The sequence below is a fragment of the Hippichthys cyanospilos genome, chromosome 7, assembly GCF_059441005.1.
Source record: "Hippichthys cyanospilos isolate Australia breed blue-spotted pipefish chromosome 7, RoL_Hcya_1.0, whole genome shotgun sequence".
Classification (NCBI taxonomy): Eukaryota; Metazoa; Chordata; class Actinopteri; order Syngnathiformes; family Syngnathidae; genus Hippichthys; species Hippichthys cyanospilos.
In genome coordinates this window covers 4,901,881-4,928,218 of record NC_142375.1, presented here as the reverse complement: position 1 = coordinate 4,928,218, position 26,338 = coordinate 4,901,881, and the positions used below count along the sequence as shown (strand labels likewise).

Here is a 26,338-nt window from a genome sequence, read left to right as displayed (position 1 = left end):
AGGTGTGTCCATCCAACATCCAGGCGGGTCTTGCCACCAAGGAGTTTTTTGACCACCTCGGTGACTTTAAACCCAGCGATAGGAGCGTTCACCTCTGAGTTTCAAGACTGCTTCCTCAAAGGAAGAAGTGTCCGTGGAATTGAGGAGGTCTCCCAAGTACTCTCCCAACTGTCTCATGACATCCTAGATTGATGTCAGCAGCACACCATCTCCACTGTAGACAGTGTTCATGTCACACAGCTTCCCACTCTTGAGACGCCGGATGGACTAGAATTTCCTAAAAGCTGTTCCAAAAACCTGTCCCTTTCTGTCTGGCCACTTGGTACCTGTTATCTGGATCCAGAGTCCCACAGGCCAAAATTGCCACCACAGGCACCAACCACCTTACGGCCACAACTCTGGTCAGCTGCCTCTACAATGTAGGCGTGAAACATAAAGAAAATACATGACTTAAGCATGTTTTTACGGTTGTAAATAAATCCTTGGTTGTTTTTTTGATGTTTTTTTCCGTTAGTTCAGGTGGAATTTAAAAGAAATCCAGTCAATCTTTTAAATATTACATAGTAATCAGTGTAATCTATAGTAACACACATACATAGCAAACATTATCAATATATTTCTACAGTAGTCGATGGTTAATTGATGAGAAATTGTACAACGCAGCCTACCTTATAGACAGTGGGCCAAGTTGCTAAATGCCACAAGAATCTACAGATAGGTGTGTAATGAACCACCATTTAATTTTACTGCTATGATTCTTATACCCACTTTGATTTTTTGAAAAGCTATTGTCCCTAAGGGGGTAAACAAGTTAAACATTTTGATGGTCCCTGACTCCCAGCTTCCTTGCAACCCCCAAAATCCAACCCCCAAATCCATGCCTAAACACTACTGACACTATTGACAGTTTTGTACTTGAGTTTTCTGTCCATCATTCACATGATCAACAAAGTACTGTAATTTACTGAGATTAACACACATTTGAATATTATACCCACCCGAAAGTCACCGTTTATAATCTTTTTTTCTCTCCTTACGAATGCATTATGGTCCCTCAAATTTGCCAGTAACCGCACTCAAAATTGTAAGTATGCCAGGCATAATTAATTCATTTGTTGTACCGTATTAACTAAAATATGACAAAAATATGTCCAATTAAAATCTGCTAGTCATTAAAATTCCAGAAGAAATTAATTTTTAAATATTGTATATCTGCCGCTTGGCAGAAAAAAAACAAAAACAAAAAACTTCACAATTTGGGTAATTGCTGTACACAGCCTTTCTTCTACCTCATTATAAAGTTGATTATTTTGCAAGCAAAAAACATCAACATCAAACAGGCACAATGTCAAGTTTGAATAAAATGAATAGCCATTGTAGGTCAATAGTCAGAGAAAATCAATGGCAACATTTTAAACATTTGAATAGATGGCTTGAATAAACTTTTAAAAAGCAATGCTTTAGTTTTGGGGAAAAACAATTTCCTGTGGTGCATTGCAACCCAGGTCCCTGCACCGTAAACCAAATTTGGTTTCCTTGGAAAATGCTTGTCAACCAATTACCTTGAAACAACTAAGTAAGGGACCGACTAAAACTTTTATCCAATTAACACAACATTTTCATTACTTAAAATGATCATGGAAAACAATGGATTGATGAATGGACAGTCTTTGGAATTTAAAGACTGTTACCTGAGAGACCAGGTATATACTGCATTGTTTGTCTTACCTCACGTCAGTGGTGTCCAAACTATGGTCCTAGGGCCATTTGTAGCGCACTCATCACATTTTTTGCGTCCCGTGCCATCTGTTTAAAATACTTTTTGCCTTGGCCAGCGACACTTTAAAAAAAAAAAAAGTAATAAAAGGTTTGATGGTGAACTGTCATAAAAAAAAAAAACATATTTACCTCGTCAATTTTTGGCAGTCCATCCATTGAAATTAATTTAGATTTCTTTCTTTTATTTTAAGTCTTTGGCTAAAGTATGGTCTAAATTTTAGAAATGAAGATTGTATTTGCATTGTATTACTTTAGGTATTTGAATACAAATGTAATGGATTACATATGTATCCAAGTACTTAAGTAATGAAATGCTGTTGGTAATTACTTTAAGTAAGACTTACAGCACTTAACTACCCAGTTAAGTAGCAGCCATTTTTAGGCCCTACTTTAGTCGAACAGTTGAGAGAGAGAAAAAAAAAAGATATCAGGCCATGTGCAAACCATCCATCCATTTCCAGAGTACATGACAAACAAAGGTGACAAAATGCAGGACCACAACAACAAAAACCCAGTCAACACCAGTCAAAACACCGGAGCAGCAAAGCTGAATAAATCAGACACTGATGGCTCAGTACTGTCTTAAAAGTATTTTTATTTTACCCTTTTGCCCTTGTTATGTGGTAATTGGCTGAAAAAATGTTTCACAGGTGGTGCATCATTGAATAAAATGTTTAGAACCATTGAGCACCATCAATGTCACCAATAACTTCCTTCTGTAATGTAGTTGGGTGTATTGCGTGGAATTTACAAAAAAGAAATAATGCAGGCGAAAATTGATTTTAATACAAATGTAAACGTAAAAAGAGGCTAGGGAACAGCTGGCAAAGTGTGATAGCAAATGGGAGTCCAACAGTTCATGTATGTATAAAACCTAATTGACCATGTTACATTTTGCCCTTTTTTGCATAAAACATTTTGCTCACAAACTTCTGCTGACATAAGAGGTAGCAAAATGACAATCACACAGGTGTAAAGAGACAGCTGGCAACATTTGACCCCCAAAACAACACAATGAAAATTCTGCAATTCAAATCCACAGTAAATTGCCTGGTGTTTTGGGTTGTCGGGGTTGAGCAACACAACAGTCTCCTGGCCCTTCCACTCAAGCTCCTACTTGACTGATTTTTTATTTGTTTATTTTTTTTGGTGCAATTTGATGGACTGTTGAACTGTAAATACGCTTCAGCCCCAGCCAGCTGTTTTGCCCAGAATTCAATTTGATGAATGCGTTAGGGAGAAAGGAGAGCATAAGCAAACGGCCAAGCACGAATGAGTAATGTACATTTGTTTTATTTTTCTATTAAGAGTTAAAACTCAAACTGTATTGGCTGTTTTGTTAATAATCACTGAGAGGCGAAATGATCTTCATCAAATTCAGAACAACGCATTTATTGTGGCAGGTCTCCATTATTGATATAAATAGACTGGTCTTGTTGAACCCAGAACTAATTTATCACAGCAGTCCTAGCATATGATTTGTCTTCAGAAGAAACTTCAGGGCACAACATCACACAGGGAGGTATTTCAGACACAGTTATTAATCACTTTGACAAAGTGAATCTCTATCCCTGATAAAGTAGCAATTGGGCATACGTTGCCAATGTCACGCTATTTAGGGGTACCGCAATCATCAAAGAACCTGTTGGCGAAAGAAGAGATCAGTGACATTAATTATGAAAAAAGAAGAGGTAAGGTGCAGACCAGTGACACTTTTTTCATTTTGGAAAAGTCGATATAAATATTTTGTGTCCAATGTTTTGCCAGTCCCAGACAGGTCCCAGTCAAATGCCAATGAGTTGGGGTCAAATCCGAGACAATTTATCAGAAAAACTAAAATATACAGTGATCCCTCGCAACTTCCCGCCTATTGCACACTCAGTGCACCGCAGATTTTTTTGTTTTGTTTGTTTTTTTTGCCATATTATGGAAAGACGGGCTGTGACAGTTTCCTGCATGCCATTCACATGAGGTAACTATAAATGCACGCGCTATGGATGTGGAATAACCACAGTACACATATTTACTTACATATTAAATGATTAAACCTTATATAGTAACTGAACAGTTACCGCTTTCCATCCTTTGAAATCTCGTGGCAGCTGCAGTCATATTAGCGGCGCCCGGAAGTTGAATGAACGTGAACGCTGTAGATAAGCAAACATGATAACAATGAGAGTTTACACTTTAAATACCATTTTATTGTACGAAAATTAATCTAGGTAAGAGATTTCCAACGGTCCCTTGGGTCTATCCAACAGCCTGTGTGTTTTATGATTGAGCCTGGAACTTCGCTCTCCTGGTCTAAGAGGCGGGAGTTGGGGCAGGAGTAGATCCAAATTCCTGCCCGTATTGGTTGACGGTCACGCCAGGAGCCAATCACATGTCTTATAGAAGTGCCAAGCTCCCTCTTGAAACCAAGTTTGAGCGTCCTGCAAGAATGCGATTGGCTACCGGCACGACCAGCGACATATCAAGGCACCAGCAAACCAGCAACCATAGTGAGGATAAGCAGCTATCGAACGGATGGCAAATCCAGAATAGCCATCTGCCCTGCAAAGCGCTACATTTTGAATCCTATAAAAAAAAAACAGATGTTTAAATGTCGTATCGTGATGTCTCATGAGATTGATGCCACGAGAACAAGATGTGATTTTCACATGTTTCTAATGTAAATAATGCCGAATGAAAAATTCACGCTGTGGGCCCTGGAAGATTATTAAAAATCAAGGAAAATGGCTGGGAATGAATGAGCTAACGCATAACAAGTACCAATGTGAGAATACATTTTCCAAGTAACCCTGTCAAGCTTGCATTGAAAGCATTTAACACAAAAATTCAACAATCAATTACGCAATAATCTTGAGTATCCACTACTTTTTGCCTTTGCTCGGAAATTAAGTTTCCCTAGTTTTTTTTTTGACTGATTTATCATTTAGGATCACCTCTTATAATCATCTCAGAGGATTATGTGCCCCTCATCTTGAAGAGGAGAATGATGGCCAGTCATCCTGAGACTGGTGACCAGTCAATTGCATGGCCCATATACAGACAGAGAACCACTTAAATTCAGTGGGAACTGAATTCACACTGCTTGCACCGAAGGCAAATACACCTCTTTGACATTTCTTATGCACAATTTTATAATCAACAATTGAGGAGCCACATGTGTTTATTTATGTTTGGACTGTTTCTACGATGTTACAGAAAAATGCGAATAGACAACTGTGTAAATAATAAACCACGAATAGGTTTGTATGGGAATTACTGCTACACCCCTTATAACACTATGTAGCCTGCAAATATTGGCCTATTGACTTATTTACTTTGTCAAATACTGAAAGGGTTCATTCAGATATGATATTAGCTTTTGGGTTGGCAAACTCTTTCCTGTTCCCCAGCGACCGGGAAAAGGTCAGTTATTTCAGTGAAAGCCTTAATCCTTAGACAAAAATATGACGGTTGGCCAAAGAGATGGTCCAAAAATGTGCAAAAGGGCAGTCATTCTGAGTACATCAAAAGGCTGCTTAAGACAATTTGAGAGAATAGATATGTGCTGCAACCACTGCCACAAAGTCTTTGCTGAATCTAGTTTGAGAAGTGCTGAGTCTCCTCTTGGAGATTAGGGGACCCTAATCCTTAAGAGTTGATAAAGGGAGATCAGTCTAAATGATATATCAGTCAAATGCGGAAGTTTAAGGTAATAGCAAAGTTATCACAATTCTTTCCGAAATACTGACAGTTTTATCACCCCACTTTTCGAGGAAACTGGTTTCAGTCGGAAAATAAAAATCAAAAAAGAATTTCCCAGTGACAGAAAAAATGATGGTTTACAGTTACTAAGTGGATGCTCAATCAGTTTAAGCAAGTTGAATTTGACACGGTTTTCAGTACAAAGTTGAGTGTGTTACTTCCAAAAACATTTTTTCTGAAATTTGCATATTACATGTTGAAAAGTACTTTTATAACACAACCACGTGGGATCAAATTAAATTGATGTAATTTTAATGCTGATTACGCCAATATCAAACACTGCATGATGAAAAAAAAATATAACAAAGAAAAATCAAATGATATATATTTTTTTTAAATTTGAGTTGCCAGGTCTTTTATGTCTTAAAGCTGTTTAAAGGAGCACAAACGTGCAAGTTCAGGCTTTTGGAACTATTATCAATGTTAAAATGCTTATTCCTCACCAAAAACACCTCCCAGGTTTTTTTTCTTCCATTCACCCATCTCTGAGAATCCGTTTCCATTGCTGCATTCTCGTTACAAGCCCTGCCCAATCAGAGAAAACGGCTTGGTTCTCATTCTGTTACAACACGTTTAGTACCGCCTCCGTACCGCCCATGCAGACAAAATACATACCCACCCGATGCAATACGATGATGTCATGGTTGTGGCGCCACAGCCCCATGGTGATAGGTGGCCAAGTTTATAAGGTGATAAGGAAGGCAGTGACCAAAATAGCCAATACAGTAATCCCTCGTTTATCACGGGGTTACGTTCCAAAAATAACACGCGTAAAGTGAAATCCATGAAGTAATTTTTTTTTAAATTTCACAATGCAATGCTAAACTATAGAATAAAACTAAAAATCTAAACCTGTTTTAAAGCCCCAAATTTGTTTAAAACAATCATTTTAATATAGTATATTTCACAGTCCCAGCTATGCCTCTTCGTCCTGAACCCGCACATTGTTATGAGTAGGAGTTGAGCTCTTTCTTTTTCTGAGCAAGATTTTTATAAACGGATATGCCCGGACATCGAATTAAAGTGAAGCATCATAACAATAGTGTATGTAATAGTGTAATTTCAAGTGTATCGTAACAATACACTTGAAATTTCAATTTATTGCAAAAGAAATCTAGGTAAAAGCCAGATTACCAAAGCTGCGCAGGTCTCCATCGCTGTCTGTGTCTACATAGTGTGCGCGTTTGCTCTCGGCACGCCTACGAGTCACATGATCGACTCCCAGAGCCCAAGCTGTCAATCAATGTGCTAGCACGTTCGCACATGGCATTTAGAGGAGAGACACAGGAGAGACTTTGGATCCTCTTGCCTTTTGTAATAAATTGACAAGTGAAAAACCAATACAGTACAGCGTCAGTATTTTATTTCGAGACAACAGTAAAGCCCCTGAGCCAATCAGGATTCAGAGCACAATGTGCTGTAAAAAATATCCACACTGTAAAAAATCCGTGAAGCAGCGAATCCGTGAAAGATGAACCGCAATACAGCGAGGGATCACTGTATTTTATCAGACTTTAAGTTGTCATTTTTTCAAAGGTGATATAAATTCATATATACAGTACTTTATACCCTAATTAACTGCGGAAAGTTTAAAGTAGCACAATACAGACACATGCTTTTGGAATGCCGGCGGAAGCCTGAGCACTCTCATTTCAAATCCAACACTAAGGAACTTTGAAAACAACAAGCTTAACCACAATGGATGAAGGGGAGGAAGGAAGGACAGACAGACAGACAGGCAGAAATGTACTTTGTTTTTCAAATCTTTCAACGTGACCACACTTAAATGAAAGTACGGTGCTCTTGTTTTCCTGCATCCCAGACACATATTTTTTGACGAGGGATACATTCAAATCAACGTGCGTTCCTCGGATGCATCATTTTTCAAACTTAACGTCTTACGAAGATTGTTGACAACTTCGTCGTCCGTGTTTATTTTGATCTCGCTCGAGAAAAAAAAGAGCACAGCTTTATTAAATAAATTCTGCTCACACCATGAACCTCCTGGTGTAAGATAATGATGATCAAGTAGATGGCAACTTGATCGCTGTCACAACCATGCATCCAAAATCGTCCCATTGTTAGTTTTATACATTAGGGGTTAGGGTTAGAGGGGGATCCACAGGATATGAGAATCACAAGAAGAAGTCGCTAAGTTTATTATTTTTAATGGACTTAAAGTGTAACTGAGATGGATATCTTAAAGTTATTCACCCTCAGCAGTGAGGAATAAAGGAGGTAAAGGAAGTCCTGGCAACACAATTCTGTTTTAAGTTAATGCTGTTTTAAGTAAGCTAATGTTATTCCTTGTGTCAAGCCAACCATATTCATGTTTTGTACGAGCTGTCGGAGGAATTTGCATAACTATAGTAATTCATTGCTACTGTATTTAAACCGCATGTGCACATGGTTTAGTAGCTGCGTAAAACATAACGATGCTTAAGGTCTGTTGGCTCAGTGTAGATGATAATTTTGAGAGCGCAGCATTCAGTTTGTGTTAGTTGACAGCGGCTGAATCAGTAGTGTCAAACCTAAAGCCCACGGGTTGGTTCTGGCCTTCAAAATGGGTTTAAACTAGCCCAACAGATAATTTGGTGAAGTACAAAAATGAGCTGAAATAAATTTTTAACAAATGATGAAGAATATTGTTAGTATTTTATGATTATTGGTAATGTTGTACTTGATTTTTTTTGGACAATATTGAAAACGATTAATACATTTGAAGTTGCGGTTTTAAAGTTATATAAATGTATACTGTGATTTTATTGGTCCGGCCCTCTTGGGAATAGATTTTCATGCGCACGTCATTTAAATGCAGTGTGAACCTTGGGTTTAATGTGTCCTTTTAATCGTGCAATTTTTGGGACTCCTAACATGTCTATCAGGACCCATAGATTTTTAGTATTGCAAGTCCTGGGGAAGCAACAGTTTTCAGAGGTAAAATGAGCACTGGAACTATGCGATTGCATAGCCACATTCTGGAACTATTCTGTGACACAATAAACATACCTACTTTTAATTTACCCAGTTACCCATTATTTTTTGCAACTGTAATGGAGTACAATATTTCAAATATGTATTCTGTCACTCCCCAAACCTGAGTGTGATAAGGTATGTGCAGGACGAACTTAGCGTGGCCATTAAGATGCTAAAGAGACAGATTTAATGAGTCAGATCATCATGAAGACGAGTCTCCTGACAAAGCTTTTAAAATAAGAGAGAAATACTGAGAGAAGGTAAGTGAAAAGTGATAAAGAGATATAAATTAAAATTTAAAGTCAACATAGATACAGTCAATTCATTTTCACAAATGTCTCTCACACGCTTACTACACACACACTTTTAAATCAGTGGGTGAAGAATAGCAGAAATAAATGTCATGGTCATTTGTGCATCTCAAACACACGACATAAAGGGTCAGCTTGTTTACTTAGAACAGCCGGCAAAAGTGAACATATTATATCAGAGATATCTTGAGAACCCAAATGGTTTGGAATTGATTGAAATTAGATTTACAAGTGGCAAGGGCCGCCTTTGAGACATAGGGTTTCACTCAGCAACGTATAACCCCAACAAGGAAAACACTCCCCAAAAATGAGAAAAACAATCACAAATTTAATCCTAGTATTATTTTTTTTTTTTATTGTTAATATTATTCAATTTAAAATGCTGTCTGGTCAAATGCTAAGAATCTAGTAATTCCAAGAAACCAGTAGCCACAGTATCTCGTTACATACAACGACAATTTAAACTGTTGACAACATTCATCCACCCAGTCACTTCTTTACCTAAGTTCTTAACCTTTCTGTCTTCAAATTATGATTTGTGTTGACTAATTATTGACTTATGTCGCCAAATATCTTCCTTTCATTGGCTGAAAATACTATTTCAAATGATTTTTACTGAGCAGTCACAAAGTTTGTGGTACAAGTCTTGAAACCATGCTGTCAAGGCAAACTGCTGCACATTTTAAGCAAACCACCTCATAATTGAAATAAAACGACAATTGCAAGAAACTTTTAGCTCTGTGACTATTTAGACTTTTTTTCTTTATTAATGTCATCTGGCAGCCTTCAGGGACCACAGGTGGAAAATTGAAATTATTTTGCAGCCCATTAGCTAGCGCTGTAGAGCCAACTTCGGTCCCGGCCCTATGGTTGGGAATTGCAGCTCTAAACCTCTTAACCTGTTCAGGGTCATTAGAGCTGAAGCCTATTCCAGTTGATTGTGGGCAAAAGATGGACTACCCCCTGATCTTGTCACCAGTTAGTCACATGGCACACTTTCAAACTCACTCATATATATATATATACACTATAATGAATTCAGGCTATGTATGTATGTTCTCATAACTTTTCATTAGAGAAAAAAAAACCTTTCAAATAAAATACAGCATACTTATCAGAGAGATTGATACATAGGAAGCAGATAAGAGTGGCTGGGATAACGATCAGCACCTTCAAATCCGAGACCATGGACCACAGTCGGAAAACGGTGGAATGGCCTCTCTGGGACGAGGATGAGGTATTGTCCCAAGTGGAGGAATTCAAGTATCTCAGGGTCTTGTTCACGAGTGAGGGTAGGCTGGAACGGGAGATTGACAGGCGGATCGGTGCGGCGTCTGCTGTAATGCGAACTCTGCACCAGTCTGTCGTGGTGAAGAAAGAGCTGAGTTAAAAGGCGAAGCTCTCTCTTTACAGGTCGATCTATGTTCCTGCCCTCACCTATGGTCACGAGCTGTGGGTCGTGAGCAAAAGAATGAAATCCCGAATATAAGCGGCCAAAATCCACTGCAGGGCGTCCGGGCTCTGCCTTAGAGATAGGGTGAGAAACTTGGTCATCCAGGAGGGACTCAAGTGTTGAGCCGCTGCTCTTCCGTGTCTCCTTAAATCAGTTTCACCCGCCTCTCGTTCTGTACAGCTGTTTCGTGTTTGCGTAATTATTGTCCTGTTGTTTTAAGTCCCAGTCTAGTTACAGTTAGTTGTCAGGTCATTGTCTTACGTCTATTTTTAACGTCATTGCTTTGGCCGCCGGCAGTACCTGTGCCAGTTCCTCGAATTACCACTCTCCCTGTCGTTGTTCCCTCCATGAGTTTGGTTTTGTTTTTTATTCCTTTTGTTATTAATGTTCCGGCGTTTTTCATGTTTTGCCCAGCTCCCAAAAGTAACGAATCTTTTGTTGAGCTCATCTCATCCTCATCTTCCCACACCTGTCAACAACATGCCAAACCGACATGACAGTTAGTAGTTAAAGTAGCATAATAGATATGATAGATGATGATCCTCATCAAGCTAATTTTACTCAGTTGCAAGTTTTGCATTTTGCTTTTAAAATGCCCAATTCCGTATTGAATATATTAAACTCCAATCAATAAAGCAACTTATATGTGCTCAACATAGACATTGATATAGTAATAACACATTACTTTCAAAAGTAACTAGTACTAGTTACTAGTACTATGAAATATAGTTCATTTTGGAATTAACTTGCCCAGCTAGTTGGTCGCTCCACATACATAATGAACTCCACTTTGCTGAACTAGAGAACGACGCGATATAAGGTACTTTTACAAAATAAACACTATCCTCTTTTTCTTAAAGCTTACTGTGAGAACATGTAGGGATTTAACCTACCCCAAAAATGGTTATCTGATGCTGTCTATGGCAGCAATTTATTGAGATTCATTGAAATGAGTCACATTTTCCCTCAATTATCTAATTGAACCTAATAGCTATTGGAAACATGTGATGGTCAAAATAGAGCCAAGATAGACTAAAATTAAGGCTTTTATCTCTTTTGTCTGTTTTTTTGTGACTTTTTTTTCTAATTCATTGAATGAGACTCTCACAGCTGCACTCAAGCTTGACAAGCTAAGTAAAATGTTTTTAAAGTCTTCTTTATACTGTCATATGACTACTGAACTTTCAGCAATGTCACGGACGGACAAAAATAGCAGATTTTCCAAGAAACACAAATGCTCTATTGTCCACTGAAACTAATTATTGTCTAAGCCTTAGAAGATACATTAAGATCAGTTGTATTATTCAGTAATTCCAAAGATGTATTTGTGTCAAGATATTGTGTATGATATGGTATGGTTGGCATGACAGTCATGATTGTGTGATTATTGATGATTTGATTATTTATTGCAAAACAAGACAAGTCAACCAAAAGAAAATAAGCAACTTTAACAGGACAGCAGATAAGTAAGCAACACCAGCAACATCATTCTGAGGCTTATTTTCATTAACAGCAAAAATTGGTGCATCTTAATTTTGACACATTTTACTAGGGTTGGAAATTTGGCAGAGCATGATGCACCTCACTGGTCCCTGAGAGCATTTTCAACAACTGTACTTTCTGCGCTGTAAGGCGCACCGGATAATAAGGCACACTTTCAATAAATGACCAGTTTTAAAATTGTTTTCATATATAAGGCATTTTTGAGGCACATAGAATAGAAGCTGCAGTAATGGCTGGGGTTGTGTTATGCATCAACTTGCACTAAAGGCAATGGCAACAAAACAACCAGATAAGTCAGTCAAACTTTTCAATTAGAAATTAAGAATACAGATGATTTGTGGAAAGAACTATCAGAAGAATAGGGAAAAGTGGCTCTTGATTATATTTTTAGATCAAAGCTAAGATGATTCAATGAAATAATAAAGTTTTTTTTTTTTTAAATCAAATTGCAACCACAAACCTTCCAATATATTGCTTTGTTGATTTAAAAATAGTTTCTGGATTTATTTGACACAGTATATTTCTTTGATAAAAACACACAATTTTGCACTTTGTCCCCATATAAATTCCTACAAAATTGGAGCATATCAAAATTTCAAACTGGGTGTTGTAAAAATTTCATTTGTACAAAAGACATTTAGACCTGAAATGCAGAGGTAAAAATGAAAGATTTTACATGATGATTAATTATTTTATTTTTTTGTCCCTCAAAAATGGAAACTTGCAGTATAACTTGCTGTCTAAGGTGCCCCAAATTATAAGGCGCACTATCAGCTTTTGAGAAGATTTAAGACTTTTTGGTGCAACTTATAGTGCGGAAAATATGGTATGTATTTGTGACAGAAGTGGAAGATAATAGACTGAATAAAAGCAGATCCAAGTTTTGGCACAGGTGGTGAAATGTGATTTTGCTGGGTTTGATTTAGGTGCTGGAAGGCAGATTCCTAATTTTTAACTCTGTGGATGTGTGTAGTCATGTCATTGTACTTAATTCATAAATCTTGGTGTGAAGTGCACATATAGACATATTTAGATGCAGAATGACAGTGGTGCTGCCGAGGTACCAAACTGTAGTATCTATTTCAACATACCTATTTCCGGCTTTTAAGAAATCCAGAAGATGCAGTAATCATTGTTTTAATGGTAAGCATTGGTATCCTGAAGTTGCGACAGCCCTTAGAACAGTTGTTCTCAAATGGGTACCCCTATTTGATCAAAAAAATCAACTCATACTTTATAGTCCAAATTCAAAGTGACTTCTACATTTTAGTGTCATCCAAAAATCGACGCCCCGTCCCCAGAATGTCAAGTCAAGTTTATTTGTATAGCCCCTGTATAGCCACAGTCAAATTTCTATGATAAAATGTGACTCAATTTGATGTAAAAGTAGCTCTCACCCTGATTTTGCTCTGCTAATGTGATGCTTGAGGGGGAAACAAAATGTAATTATCTCTTTCTGCAAAAAGTCTTTAAAGCACCTTGAGAGGTAAGCAGTAAAATAAAAAAATAAAAACAAAATAAATAAATAAGCATGAAACAACAATCTCTGCTACTCCTACTCAGAAGGCATCATCATTTTTATGCGCAGCACTGCAGTATATTAATAATAAAAGTTTTGGGGTTTACTTATGGCAGATTGATTCCAGTAATTTTCTGATTGTTGAAAGTATGATCAAACTGGATTTGGATGATCAATAATTGCAAAGCAGAAAAAAAGGAACAAATAAAAAAAAACAGTTTGAACATGTTCTAAACTTGTTCTTGATTTAAAAGATGCAAGTGCACAAAATCAATTTGATCCTTTTATTGAAATGACCTAGATTGGAAGGAAATGGAACATTCACAGTTCATGCAAATGTTTGTAAAATTGCATTGTCTTTTCATCATACCTTGTAAAACTTTCAATTAAATCGTAATCCCACTGAGTCAAACTGAATCCACTTACAGGTTGCTTTCACGTTTTGTCCCTTCCACTTAGTTTTTTTGTTTTTTTTTGCCACTTGAGGAAGGAAAGGCAGAATGAATGCTTTGCTCTGAACTATGTGCAAACAACCTAATTAATTCAAATCATGTCTACACGGCAAATGAACACAAAAATATCTTAATATGTAACAATACTAAAGATTTTTCTTTACTTTGGGCATTTTCCTGCCTGTACAAAGAGTGTGTTGAGCAAAGCATAACATGGGCAATCACTGTCCTTATTGCCCTATTACTGTTTTTTTATTGTCTATTTTATTTTTTGCTCTATTGTGTGGAATGTAAGTTTGCTCAGGGAAGTGAACAGCATATTCCATTGTGCAGTGTTACTATGCATATGGCAATAAAACTCTTGAATCTCGAATGACTGCGGAGCACAGCAAACAATGAGGTCTCAGACATGATCAGCAATCATAACGAGGGGAAAGTAAATCATGAAAAATGCTGCACACTGCAATTCGTTATCAACACTTTGGTTTTGAAGTCACCGCAATGTGTGATATCATGATAAAAATACAGAGTCCTTGTGGTCATAACTTTTCCTACCACTTACCCCTGGAGGCATGCTTATTATCTTACTGCTTGATTTTTATTTGGTCTAAGACCATATTCAGAAAAATTTGAAAGTCAAAATTTGTCATCAAAATAAAAAGTTACAGATGAAGTCAGCTTGATCAAGTTTGATCGGCGCTTCTTGGCTAATTAGTTAGCAAGATCAAAGAGTCAGGATGAAAAGGCGTGGCTATGTCAAGACAGATGTGTTTAGCTGTGATGTTCATGGATGTTCAAGGTCATTTATCACATAAGATGAACAACAGCTTGCGATGGAGTTTTAAGACGAAAATAATATGATTTAAATAAAACACTGATTGATATGTATTCATTTTTCCATAGAACCAATTTCTTGTGCTACCACACAAGAATCAAGGTCCAACCTTTTCTGTGTCAGCGCCCAACTCCTACTCTCGTACTTCAAATGTTCTGGGAGGAACATGCTAATAACAACCATTGCTGCTAACAAAATAGGGCTCATGAATAAAAATGGAATATCATTGTGTCAAAATATGTTGCCACATTGAATATTTAATTTATTCATATCAGCATCGATTCTTTGGCACTTCCTATATATATATATATATATATATATATATATATATATATATATATATATATATGGAGATGGGACAGGACGCAAATCACAATACAAATATCTTAACCCACTTAAATTAGACGAGACAACAATTTTGCTAAATTTGCAATATGAAATAATGCCTAAATGCCTAAACAAATTTTTTGGTTTTCATATTATTATTATGATCATTATTACTTTTTTTTTTTTTTTTTAACTGAGATAGTGTGAAAATGTAATTAGAACAACCCGGGTCATTTTTTTCATTTACAGCTGAAATAATTCCTAATACTGAATAGTTTACCACACAGGTGTGGAAGTTCAGGCCTCAAGGGCCGGTATCCTGCATGTTTTTGAAACTTCTTTCTCAAACACACCTGATTTAAATGGTTAGAATCAGTTTCAAGATCCTGCAGAGCTTGCTAATAAGCTTATCCTTTGGATCAGGTGTGTTGGGTTGAGAAAACCAGAAAACCTGCAGGATACCTGGAGTTTGACGCCTATGGTTTACCAGAATGCATACAACTCCCATTAGCTGTGGTGCATCGCCTAATTTTTATTTTTGGATGCAATTTGCAAACTGTCATTGTCATATCTGCCAATCGTTTACCATCCTTTTCTTCAACTTGAAAACCCGCATATTGCCACAGGCGATTTAAGAAATCGGAGAAACCTGTATTTCAGATATTGAGACCGGCTATGAATAAAACTAAACATTTGTTTCGTTAACCGTTTGGGGTTTAAGATGATTATGTGTTTCGCCAGAGGTCTGGTCCCCGTAGACTGAAGTCCTGAAAGATCTAAGGTGGGCTCCACTTGCACAAGATCTAGTATTCCCATGTGCTCTCCCATTGAACTATTTTAGCTTTTAAAATCGGAGCATTTTCAGAGTAGCATTATTTTGAAATCTTACCACAGTTGGCGGAGTTTTAATGTCAGCAGTAACAAGCGGTGTAGTTGTGTTTTCCCTTACCAAAAGAAAGGCATCTCATGCTGTGCAGGAACAAGAAATCTCATTAACAAAAGGTGGCAAAGCTTGATCTGTGTGATGGAGTAACTATATTTTTGAAACAAATTGGATGTTGGCGACACGATGCTGCTTCAAATACACATTTGATAACCCCAATGAAATTGTTGAAGAGCAATCCTTGCTTCCAACAGATAATCTGCCCCGCCCCTAGCACACATTTATGCCTGACTGCACCAACTTCATTGACTACAGTATTGAAAAGCACCGCCAGAAATTCCCGAATTAATGTATGCTCCGATTGCAGTATAGGTTTTTCCATAATCTAACACTTGTTTCATTCTGTTTCAAAGTATTCTTGTTTTCTTTCACCATCAAACTATTTTTCTTTGTCACTCTTCCTCTATCCTGTATTCGGTCCAGAGCCAGCTCATCTCTTACCTCTGGAGCTCAGATGTTTATTGAAAAAAAAAAAAGCTGGAAATCGCCTGGTTATCGTTTACCACAGTCCACAATTGGTGTAATTTACACATATACATGTGTTTTTGAAGCAAAATACACTTGCACAAGTTTGTAAAACTGATCTATTTATTTGCAGGTTATCCTGATACTAACCAAGCTGTACGACTTTCATATTGGCAGTGTCACTGAGAGCACTCTTTGGAGGTCAGTAAAAATGTCATCTCAATATCTGTATATTCGTCATGTCTAATTGTGTACCATCATATCAAATTCAAAATATGTTAACGAGTGTTGTCTTTTTTTCCCGCCCCCAATACAATTGGGCTGCTGTGAGCTGGTGTCAAACCTGTCCCTCAGTGATATCATTTGCCATGCTCTCTCATGCACTTTTTGACACACTCACAAAGAAGCAGCAGTTGTAATTGCCCGTTAGTTAAAAAAAGAACACTTTATTTTTTTTTTTAAATCACAATGAAACACAATTGAACAAGCGAACAAGCTAAAGCACAGATAAGACAGCAGTGCAACAAAGATGTCAGCTTTCAAGGCATATTAAAAGCAAGTGAGAGGAAGTAGGTTTTTAAGAGGGATTTATTAGCAACAAGGGTCTGGGCAGCTCTAACGACAGCAGCCTATTCCAGAGCCTTGAACAAAGCTCCCTGAAGGGTAAGGAAAAACTTAAAAACCCCATCTGGGGAAAATAAGAAACCTTGAGAAGGGTCCATAGATGTGAGGAGACCCTCTTCCAGCCTCAACAGGTTGTATTAGATAACACATAACATTAAAAATAACACATTGTGCCATATTAGGCAGGAAGTGTCCAGTGCAAAGGTGCCTTGACAGCAGGCAAGACCATCGGGTAAGATCCTCCTCACAAGGTGGCCTAGTGGGTCCATCCTAACAAAAGTGCCCATCTGGTCCATCTCATAACCCGCATTAGTCGATCAGCACAGGTCAGCATGACAGCGTTCAATTTGTCTCTCACCATCTAGGCCCCTCTCCAAACCGGGACGAAGAAGAAGAAGAGAGCTACAGTCTGCCAGACCCAATAACTAAATGCTTGAATGAATGAATGTGTTTTCAGTTAAAGATTTCTACTGAGGTGACAGAGCAAACTTCCTTAGGTAGGGAGCGGATGACTGATCAAGGCCAACATACAGGGATTTACAGTAATTTAGCCTTGATGAAATGAAGTAGTGAATCCAAATCTGCCCATATAAGGTAGATCTTAGGTTTAAAGCAAGTATTCTCATTGGAGACACTCGTTTTGACAACAGAGCAAATATTTTTGTCGAATTTGAAATCACTGTCCAGCAGCCTACTAAGGTTTCTAAGAGTTGCAAATGTTTTGATACGAAAGGGACTCAGAAGGTTGATAATGGAGCTTGGTATGACGTGGATGAATGTAATGACATCCGTCTTACTGGCATCGAGGTTGAGGAAATTGGCCTCCATCCAGGCTTTGAGGTCACTCAAGAAGTCAACTAAAGACTGCATGGAGCTCTGGGTGGCTGTTCTTCAGGGCAGGTATATTTGGACATTGACCGCAAAACAATAGAAGGAGATGTTTTGCTTGGAGAAAATCGAACTGGGCGGTAAGGTGTGCAGGAGGAAAAGGATGAGGCTGAGAATAGAACCTTGGGGGACTCCACAAGTAAGAGGGGCTGGAGAGGAGGAGAAAGTCCCTGAGTTAACTGAAGAATCTGTCTGACAAGTATGACTTGAACCAAGTAAGAGAGGTACCTGTGATTCGAACATGGTTTTCCCACTTTGCTAGCAGGTAAGCATGATATACAGTGTTGAATGCAGCTATGAGGTCAAGGGGGACCAGAACAGTAGACCTGCCAGTCAACAATTAATAAAAGATCATTCAAAACTCAAAGGAGGGCCATTTCAGTTCTATGGCTTGGTCGCTAGCCAGAGTCAAACATATCATGTTCAGTTAAAAAAAATCCTGCAACTGGTTATCGACAACTTTCTCTATTGCCTTAGAGGAAAAGGGAAGCTGGGAGATAGGCCTAAAGTTGGATAGAGTAAAGGGATCAAGGTTATGCTTTTTTATCAGAGGTCGCACCACGGCGTGTTTGAAGGCAGCCGTGACACAACCAGAGATGAGGCATGTATTAATTAGCAGTAGTACAGCTGGGCATACAGAAACAAGAACATCCTTGATTAAATGAGAGGAGATAGAGTCCGAGGGGCAATTCGTTGGTCAAAAGTGCTTGATCTGTGCTACAAGAGCAGCAACACAAGGAACGCTGGACAAGCCTGTGTCTCTAATTGATGTGTTTTTGTTTGGTTTTCAAACCGTTTGAACAATTTCACAGGTGAATTGAATTTGTGTTTTTAAAATATCCCGAGTAATAAGTAATACAGGTGTTACAGCATATACTGCTCTTGTCACCATAGTAATAATAAACAAGCCATAACTCAACAATAGGCATAATTAAATAGAGCTCTCGCTGGGGTAATGTTGTTAGCCTACGTCAGACATCAACATAATGCACTGGCGCTGCATTGTGAAACGCTGATGCTTCAAAGTGGTTCTTTCATTCAGAAAATTTGGCCAGTCTGCCCACCAAGTTGTTGGCAGAGAAACTTGGTATGGAGGTGGTTATTTTGTTAATTAACACTCCAGAGACCCAACTGTTTGTATTTGAGCAATAAAAACTAATTTTCCATGTCCCTTTCAATGCTTAATCAAAGCCATTATCTTGGTAAGTGTGTTAACATTGTTCACAGTATTATTATTCAAAGTAAATTACCATGAGGGAAAGGCTTGCAATTAGTTTGAAGTAATGTTACTAATACAATGGTTCGTAAGTTAGGAATTCAACAAATTAAACCCATGATGGAAAATGAATGTTGAAAATTGAGGTCAGGTAAAAAAAATTAGAATGCTGCACATTCTCCTGAGACCCTGCCTATACATTTGTCCACTGTAGCTGAGCTTCGATTTTGTTCTATATCTTTCATTCGAACTGCGACCCACTACTGTAATCTATTGTAAAATCATAGTGCGCTCTGTATAGCTCATCCTGGCCTTTCCAATGATGTTTCCAATGATATATATATATATATATATATATATATATATATATATATATATATATATATATATATATATATATATATATATATATATATATATATCTGTGAGGAGACCAATAGCAGACCAGCATTTTATTAACGCATTGCATGAAGGCATCAACGTCAACAGAAAATAAGTGTAATTACCTAAAAATGCCTGCAGATGGACACAAAACAACACAAATATAGCCTAGCCCCTGGGGTCATTACAGTTATTTTTGTCGCAAAACGGGAAATGACCATAAAGAGGGGACGAAAAAAATTCAGTAATCCACGTCGCAACATGAAAAAAACATAAACATAATAAACATAAAAACATAAAAAACATAAGCCAGGGACGCTATAATACGGGGGTACACATACATACATACATACATACATACATTATATATATATATATATATATATATATATATATATATATATATATATATATATATATATATAATACTGTATATATGCAAGCAATGTGTGAATTTACTTGAAAATCCTGCAACGTTAATATGTTACTTAACATGTTGTGGGGGGGGGGGGGGGGGGGGGGGGGGGGGTCAAAATAAAACTGTGTTGAACCACTTAGTTGAAACCAGTTTTCTCAATGTGGCCAAATGCACTTGCAATATCCATGATAAACCTTTCTTTTCACATGTAGCTCACACGAAATGGCAAATCATCTTTTGATTGATGCAGAAATACTGAATCAACTTTCCCACTGCAATAATCTGACACAAAAAAACACATAGGTAGCAAGAGTAAAAGAAGAAAACGTACGTATATGATGTCTCAGAAACGAACGGTTAAGCTTATTTTGTTTGGTTTTTCAGGGCTGAGGTCAAAGAACCATTTTTGCCCAATTTTATCTTTTGAGATGTCAACCCTCTCCAGTGTTTAAAGTGTTCAAATCTCAGATGTTGTCCTTACCTGCCTGCTATTGAAAGTTACTTTCTTGTGGTCCTTCAGCACATTCTTAAAGTTTATGATCAATATTTGTTTCCTTGAGTCCTGGTTGCTATAGACGTTTAAAAGATAAATGTGGCAAAAGATTTAAACCCTTTTTTTTCTCAAAACAATGGACTTCAACTCGGCAAGGTTCCAAATGCTTTAAGTTTGTCACTTTTTGAGCTACCTCCATATCAAAGTCTGAGTGTGGACCCAGCAGCACACAGAGACAGAGAGGATTCAAGATCAGCTGATTTATTAATAACAGAATAGCTTGGCCAGAAGGCAACAATGGCTGGCTTGCACAAGGAGGCACGGTAGTCAGAAGGCAGGCAGACTGAGCCAAGCCAAGCTAATTGTCTGTTTGAGGGAAGGTATGGAGGTAGAGCAGTGCTTCTTAGCGGGGAAACTGACACAAGGTCAGATCACAGGCAGAAAAGGCATGTTTTGAGGTATCATTTCAACACTGTATAGACACTGTGTCAATACTGTGTCAGTGACAACTGACTGTACTGTAAAAATCCCCACAGGCAAGCAATTTGACACACTCAACTGAGAGTGGTTTGGGCACAACCTAGTTTACACAAAAATAATATGTATGTCTTGTATTAACCATTGTGTTATTTCATTTCTGCATTGACATTAAAAACGTACTGTAGTTGATATTGTTAGATACATCCATCCATTCATTTTTGAGAGCCCTGCTGGTGCCAATCCCAGCTGGCTTCGGCAGTACCCGGGGGAGACCCTCAACCAGACAAACAACCATTCACACACCCAATCACACCGGAGAACAATTTAGTGTGTCGAATTCACCTGCCATGCATATTTTGTGGGTGTGGGAGGAAGCCAGAGTGCCTGGAGAGAAACCACGCAGGCCTGGGGAAAACATGCAAACCCCTCACAGGAATCCTAGGGTACGGCTATGTTGAACACTGGTCCCTTTAACTGTGACTCGGACATGTGTGCCACAACTGTGGCACAACTGTGCCACCAAGTCGCCCTTGTTGATAGATACATTCAATAAATAATGTGACTAGTGTTATCGCGTCACATTTTAAATAAACGTATAAATGATGATGTTTGTGGGCAGGGACTTGATTTTGAATGATTTTTTTATTTTCATTTTTTGTTTTGTTAAAAAGGATAGGTCTTTTCAGCATTTTGACAGGGAATCTATTGTGCAGTCGCTGAAGGCTTCACTCTCCACAGAGTGGCTTGCAGTCCTTCAGGATAAAATTCAGCAGAGATTCATTGAGCATCCGTTCCCTGAGTTTGATGGTTAAAAATGACATGAAATGAAAAGGATGAAAATGGTTTGTTCTCAAATGGCTAACTGTGGATAAGTTGGAGAATTGGTTGTATGCCTGAGTTTATTCAAGTGTTTAGTGCTTGTCATGCCTTACCATTAAGGAGGTGATTTTCTTGTGGTATGACAGTACATTTAATTCGGCTCAGAAAACGTATCTATCTGTTCGGCACAGTCGCTCTAGGTGTCACGTGACTTGCTTCAAGAAATACATATACTGACATGGTGTTTGCTTAATAAACGCGGTACATGCGCCAATGTATTGTAGTCGAACTCATGACTACTAAACGCTAAAAGGCTTGGGTGGAGAGCAAGTTGATCTGGCGGGTACTGGCAGAAACAAGCAGATTTACATGGGTGTGGCGGGGTAATTGTTTGCACCTGGTGTTATGGACAGATTGAAAGGAATGTGGTCAACGCACACAATTATTATAATTATCCATATTCTCTTCTCCATGTCATATTATCTCCATTTGGTTACGCTCCTTCCAGTGTTGTAATCTTGGGTTAGAGTTTTTAATCCAATCAGAATTCAGCTAACATGTGTCGCCAGGCTGTATGAAATCTGGCCGAGGCGTTCACAATCAACAGTTGCGGGCGTTTGTGCAATGTGAGGGATGTTCTTCTTGTATTAAATGTGATTTGTAATTGAGCCTACAAGCTTGTGAAAGCTTGCCTGCTCTTGGTGGACTTAATAAAACTTCGTGTGAATAATTTTATTCTTAAGTTTTGACAGTATCAAATATAATGATTAAGTTATAAGATGAAGTTATAATTGCTAAAAATAGCCTGTGTTGCACATGATTAAGGTGATGCAACGCCCGGTAATGTGTATGCGTTCTTCTGTGTATGATGGTGGTGGTATAAAGGATGGTATTATGAGGGTATTTATTCAGGTCGGACATCAAGGAGGAGTAAGTATTAAACATATATATATATATATATATATATATATATATATATATATATATATATATATATATATATATATATATATATATATGTGTGTGTGTGTGTATGGGAGAGCTTCTTTGCTTCTTTCCCTGAGTTGACAATGCTATAATTTTGCTATAATTTTCATCTCTGTATTAGTTATTCAATTTTCTGTCCAAATTTGTTTAATATGCACAAATGGGAGTAGCGCTCTCTATTTCGTTGTATACCTGCTATACAATGACAATATTCTATTCTATCCTGTCTCGTGATGATGCCAACCTAAATGGGAAGTGAACAGTGAATTGAATAGGAAACTAAGAGAAGGCTCTTGCTGTGTTATCACTCCATGACTGCTACTCTGCTACAAAGTCTGAATGGGGTCACTTGCAGGTGAAGAAGAACATCCTCTAAAATTGCATCATTTTGCTAGGTATGCTCACAGGCGATGTGGTATTTTACAGGTCAGTGCCTCTAATAAGTATCTAACTCTCAGAGGCCCACCTGATATCTGTGACCTTTGGCAATTGGACTTGCTATTTCCCTCCGCACCTCACCATCACGACCTCAACTCAACAGAACACCTTATGGAAAGAGCGACTCTTAAGAGACCTCATGATCAATTGTTGTGATTTCAAACCCTTTAAAATGTTCTTCCCTCTGACTTGTTGGGGCATTTTTTTCTTCTCAATAACATGTTAATCCACCAACTTTTCTGAACCCTCTTGCCCCCATTTCCTTTTTTTTAAATTGAGAAATTATAATGATAAAAAGCAAAGAAAATAAACTATACATCAGAAATGAGAAAAAAAACGCCTTTTGCAATTGCTGCCTTCAAACTGAACCCACAAAATCACATTTCATCTTGATTTATATTCAATGGAAGACCCTAACCTTGCATACTAATCATTTTTTATTAATTGTAATTTCATTCATCCATCCATTTTCTAAAGATGCTTATGCTCACTAGGGTCGCAGGATTGCTGGTGCCAATTCCAGCAGACATTTGGCAGTAGGCGGCAAGCACCCTGAAATGGTTGCCAGCCAATCGCAGGGCACACAGAGATGAAAAATTATTCACACACCCAATCACATCTAAGTACCATATTTTCCGCACTATAAAGCACACCTAAAAGGTTTTTAAAAAAAAAAAAAAAAGCTGATAATGCGCCTTATAATCAGGTGCGCCTTACATATGGATCAATATTAAGATTGGGATTCGTAGATGGGGAATGACCCGATAAAGTAAGCTTTACCCATTTCTTTTGTGTGTTTACAGTTGAACAAGGTTGGTCGTTTTGACATTGAGTTATCATGCTATTGAGAGCTTAGAGTTATTATTTGAGTTATTATTGTTATTACTTTGAGTATTACTATATTGTGATTGAAAAGGTTTTAAAACATGTCATTAATTGAGGGTGCGCCCTATAATCCGGTGCGCCTTATAGTGCGGAAAATACGGTACTATTTACTATGTCCAATACACCTGCCATGCATGTTATAATCTTCTTCTCTTCATCTCTGACGAACTGAAAGTAAAGGCTGTATGTCCATCTTGTGTACGTAATATCCATATTCAACCTGTCGTCGTCTGCTGCTGCTGCATTCAACTCTGGTACTAATGACAGAAAGTAAATATTTTGCCCCGGACTTTTCTCCTACGATCCCACGGTATTTTTGGCAAACTTGGGGAAATATCACCACTTTCATGTCAAAAGCGCATTGTGTTACTCTCATTTGTACTGAGTAAAATATTACTATTTTTTTGTGTGTAATGCATTATACCAGTGCTTCTCACTGGCCACGCCCACTGGGGGCGCATGAGGCGATGCCAGGGCGGGTGCGTAATTGCAATAAAGTAAAGATTGAGTAAAGTAAAGTAAAGGTAAACATATATATATATATATATATATATATATATATATATATATATATATATATATATATATATATATATAACTGCATTACACTAACACGTTACAGAAAAAAGTAATGCATTTCAGTGATTACATTACTTTGTAATGCATTACTACCAACACTGGTCAACCTACACTGGATAAGTGTAAGTAAAGAAAATGGATGAACCAATGTGCATTTTTTGCTAACGTTTGGTTATATACTAGAACATGTTATTGTTTCAATATGTTTCACACTGTATGTCTTCATTTTTGAAAGGTGAATGCAATCATAAGTCTTAGACTTGCTAACTGCTGGTTGCTTGAAGTTCGGCAGCTACGTTTGGCAGCTTGTTGTGGCTGGGATATAGTTGGCTGAGTGGGTGCTATGAGGGATGCCAGCTCAAACATTTCTCTCAGAGGGGTCAGAGCCAGATCTGCTGTGACAGAATTCTCCCAACGCGAGTGTAAGAGAATAGGAAAAAAGTTTGAGCAAAGCCCTGAGAAAAACTTTGCGATGCATTTACGCCTTCTTTGGTTGCTCTTGTCGATGAAACTTAATTTTCACATGTCTGAGTTTTAAGTTATACAAGACTTTCTCTGGAGCTGCTTATCATAAGGAAAAAAAGGTAACAAAGTCGGCTAAGAAGGCTCCCACTCACCATCCAGGAGAGCATTTTTAGTTTTCCCAAAATAGTTACAAGTGAATCTATTTACTCCTGTGGTGCTGCAAATGAATGCACACTTTAAAAAAGTGTGCAATCAAACTAAATTGTTCAAAGCAGGCACACACAGCTTACATTTCCTGTGTGGCTTTCACAACTCATGCTTCAAGTCAAGAGACAATGTTTTGCAAAATATTTGTGACTTATATGCCCCTAGCACGCAACTAATGCATTGACAGGAAAAGGAAAGAATGATTTGAATACTGACTCTGTCTACACAACTCACAGTGAGCATCACATCAAGGGATTCAGGCAGGCATGAATAAAAAATTAAGATTAAAAATACTCAATTTTCCGTTCGGGAAAAAGCCGGGAGGCTTCGGAGTTGCTGTTTTCAAGCACGCACATGATGTGAAAATGAAAAGAGGTTTATATTTTGCTTTTATTTCTAATTACAGGAACATAAAAGTTCCTCAGATGTTAGGCGTAAGGAGTACTCACATATACAATCCAATATTATAGTTGGATGAAAACAGGTTGGATGCTATAGTGTGTGTGTGTGTGTGTGTGTGTGTGCGTGTGTGCACATGCACACGTGTTTGTGTGTATATATGGTCAATTAAAAAAAAAAAAACACACACCCCATGTTGAAATATGAATTGTGTGTATTAAAAAAGAAAAAAAAAATCACCAATAATATGACTACCGTATTTTCCGCCCTATAAGGTGCACCGGATTAGAAGGTGGACCTCCAATGAATGGTACGATGGCCCACTGTGTCAAATGAGCTGCAACAAATAAAAACAACTGTAAACAAAAAATGCTAAGACATTAAAAGAAACGCGCCGCAGTATGTGCAATTTGCATTCACAAAAAACAAAAAAGAAGCATTATTACAAATCTCAGATCCCTTACAAAAACAGATTCACTCAACAACTGTGAGTATTAAATGCCGCAAGTTTTGATTCTCACAACGGAAGTGCGCCTAGCCACTAAGAGACGCCAATGGACCAGAAACATCGTGGGACCAGATCTTTGTTGAAAAGTGTTTTAATTGACCAGCTCTGGGAAAAAGAGAAGGTACGCCTGACTTAAACACTGCAGTTTCATCCTTCACAGTAGTACATAACAGGTAAGTTAACTTGCTAAACACGTGAAACTTTTATCTCTCTTTATATCAAAAAGAATGATGTC

At 37.8% G+C, this 26,338-nt stretch overlaps 1 protein-coding gene across 1 annotated transcript in view; it reads left to right on the top strand.

Moving 5' to 3' along the window:
- The window catches only part of sorcs3a (sortilin related VPS10 domain containing receptor 3a), a 182,053-nt gene that overhangs the window by 49,105 nt on the left and 106,610 nt on the right, over positions 1-26,338 (top strand). Inside the window, exon 2 of the mRNA XM_088419860.1 lies at positions 16,450-16,517. Within this exon, the coding sequence (XP_088275986.1) occupies positions 16,450-16,517 (68 nt within the window). The remainder of the gene's footprint in view (positions 1-16,449; positions 16,518-26,338) is intronic.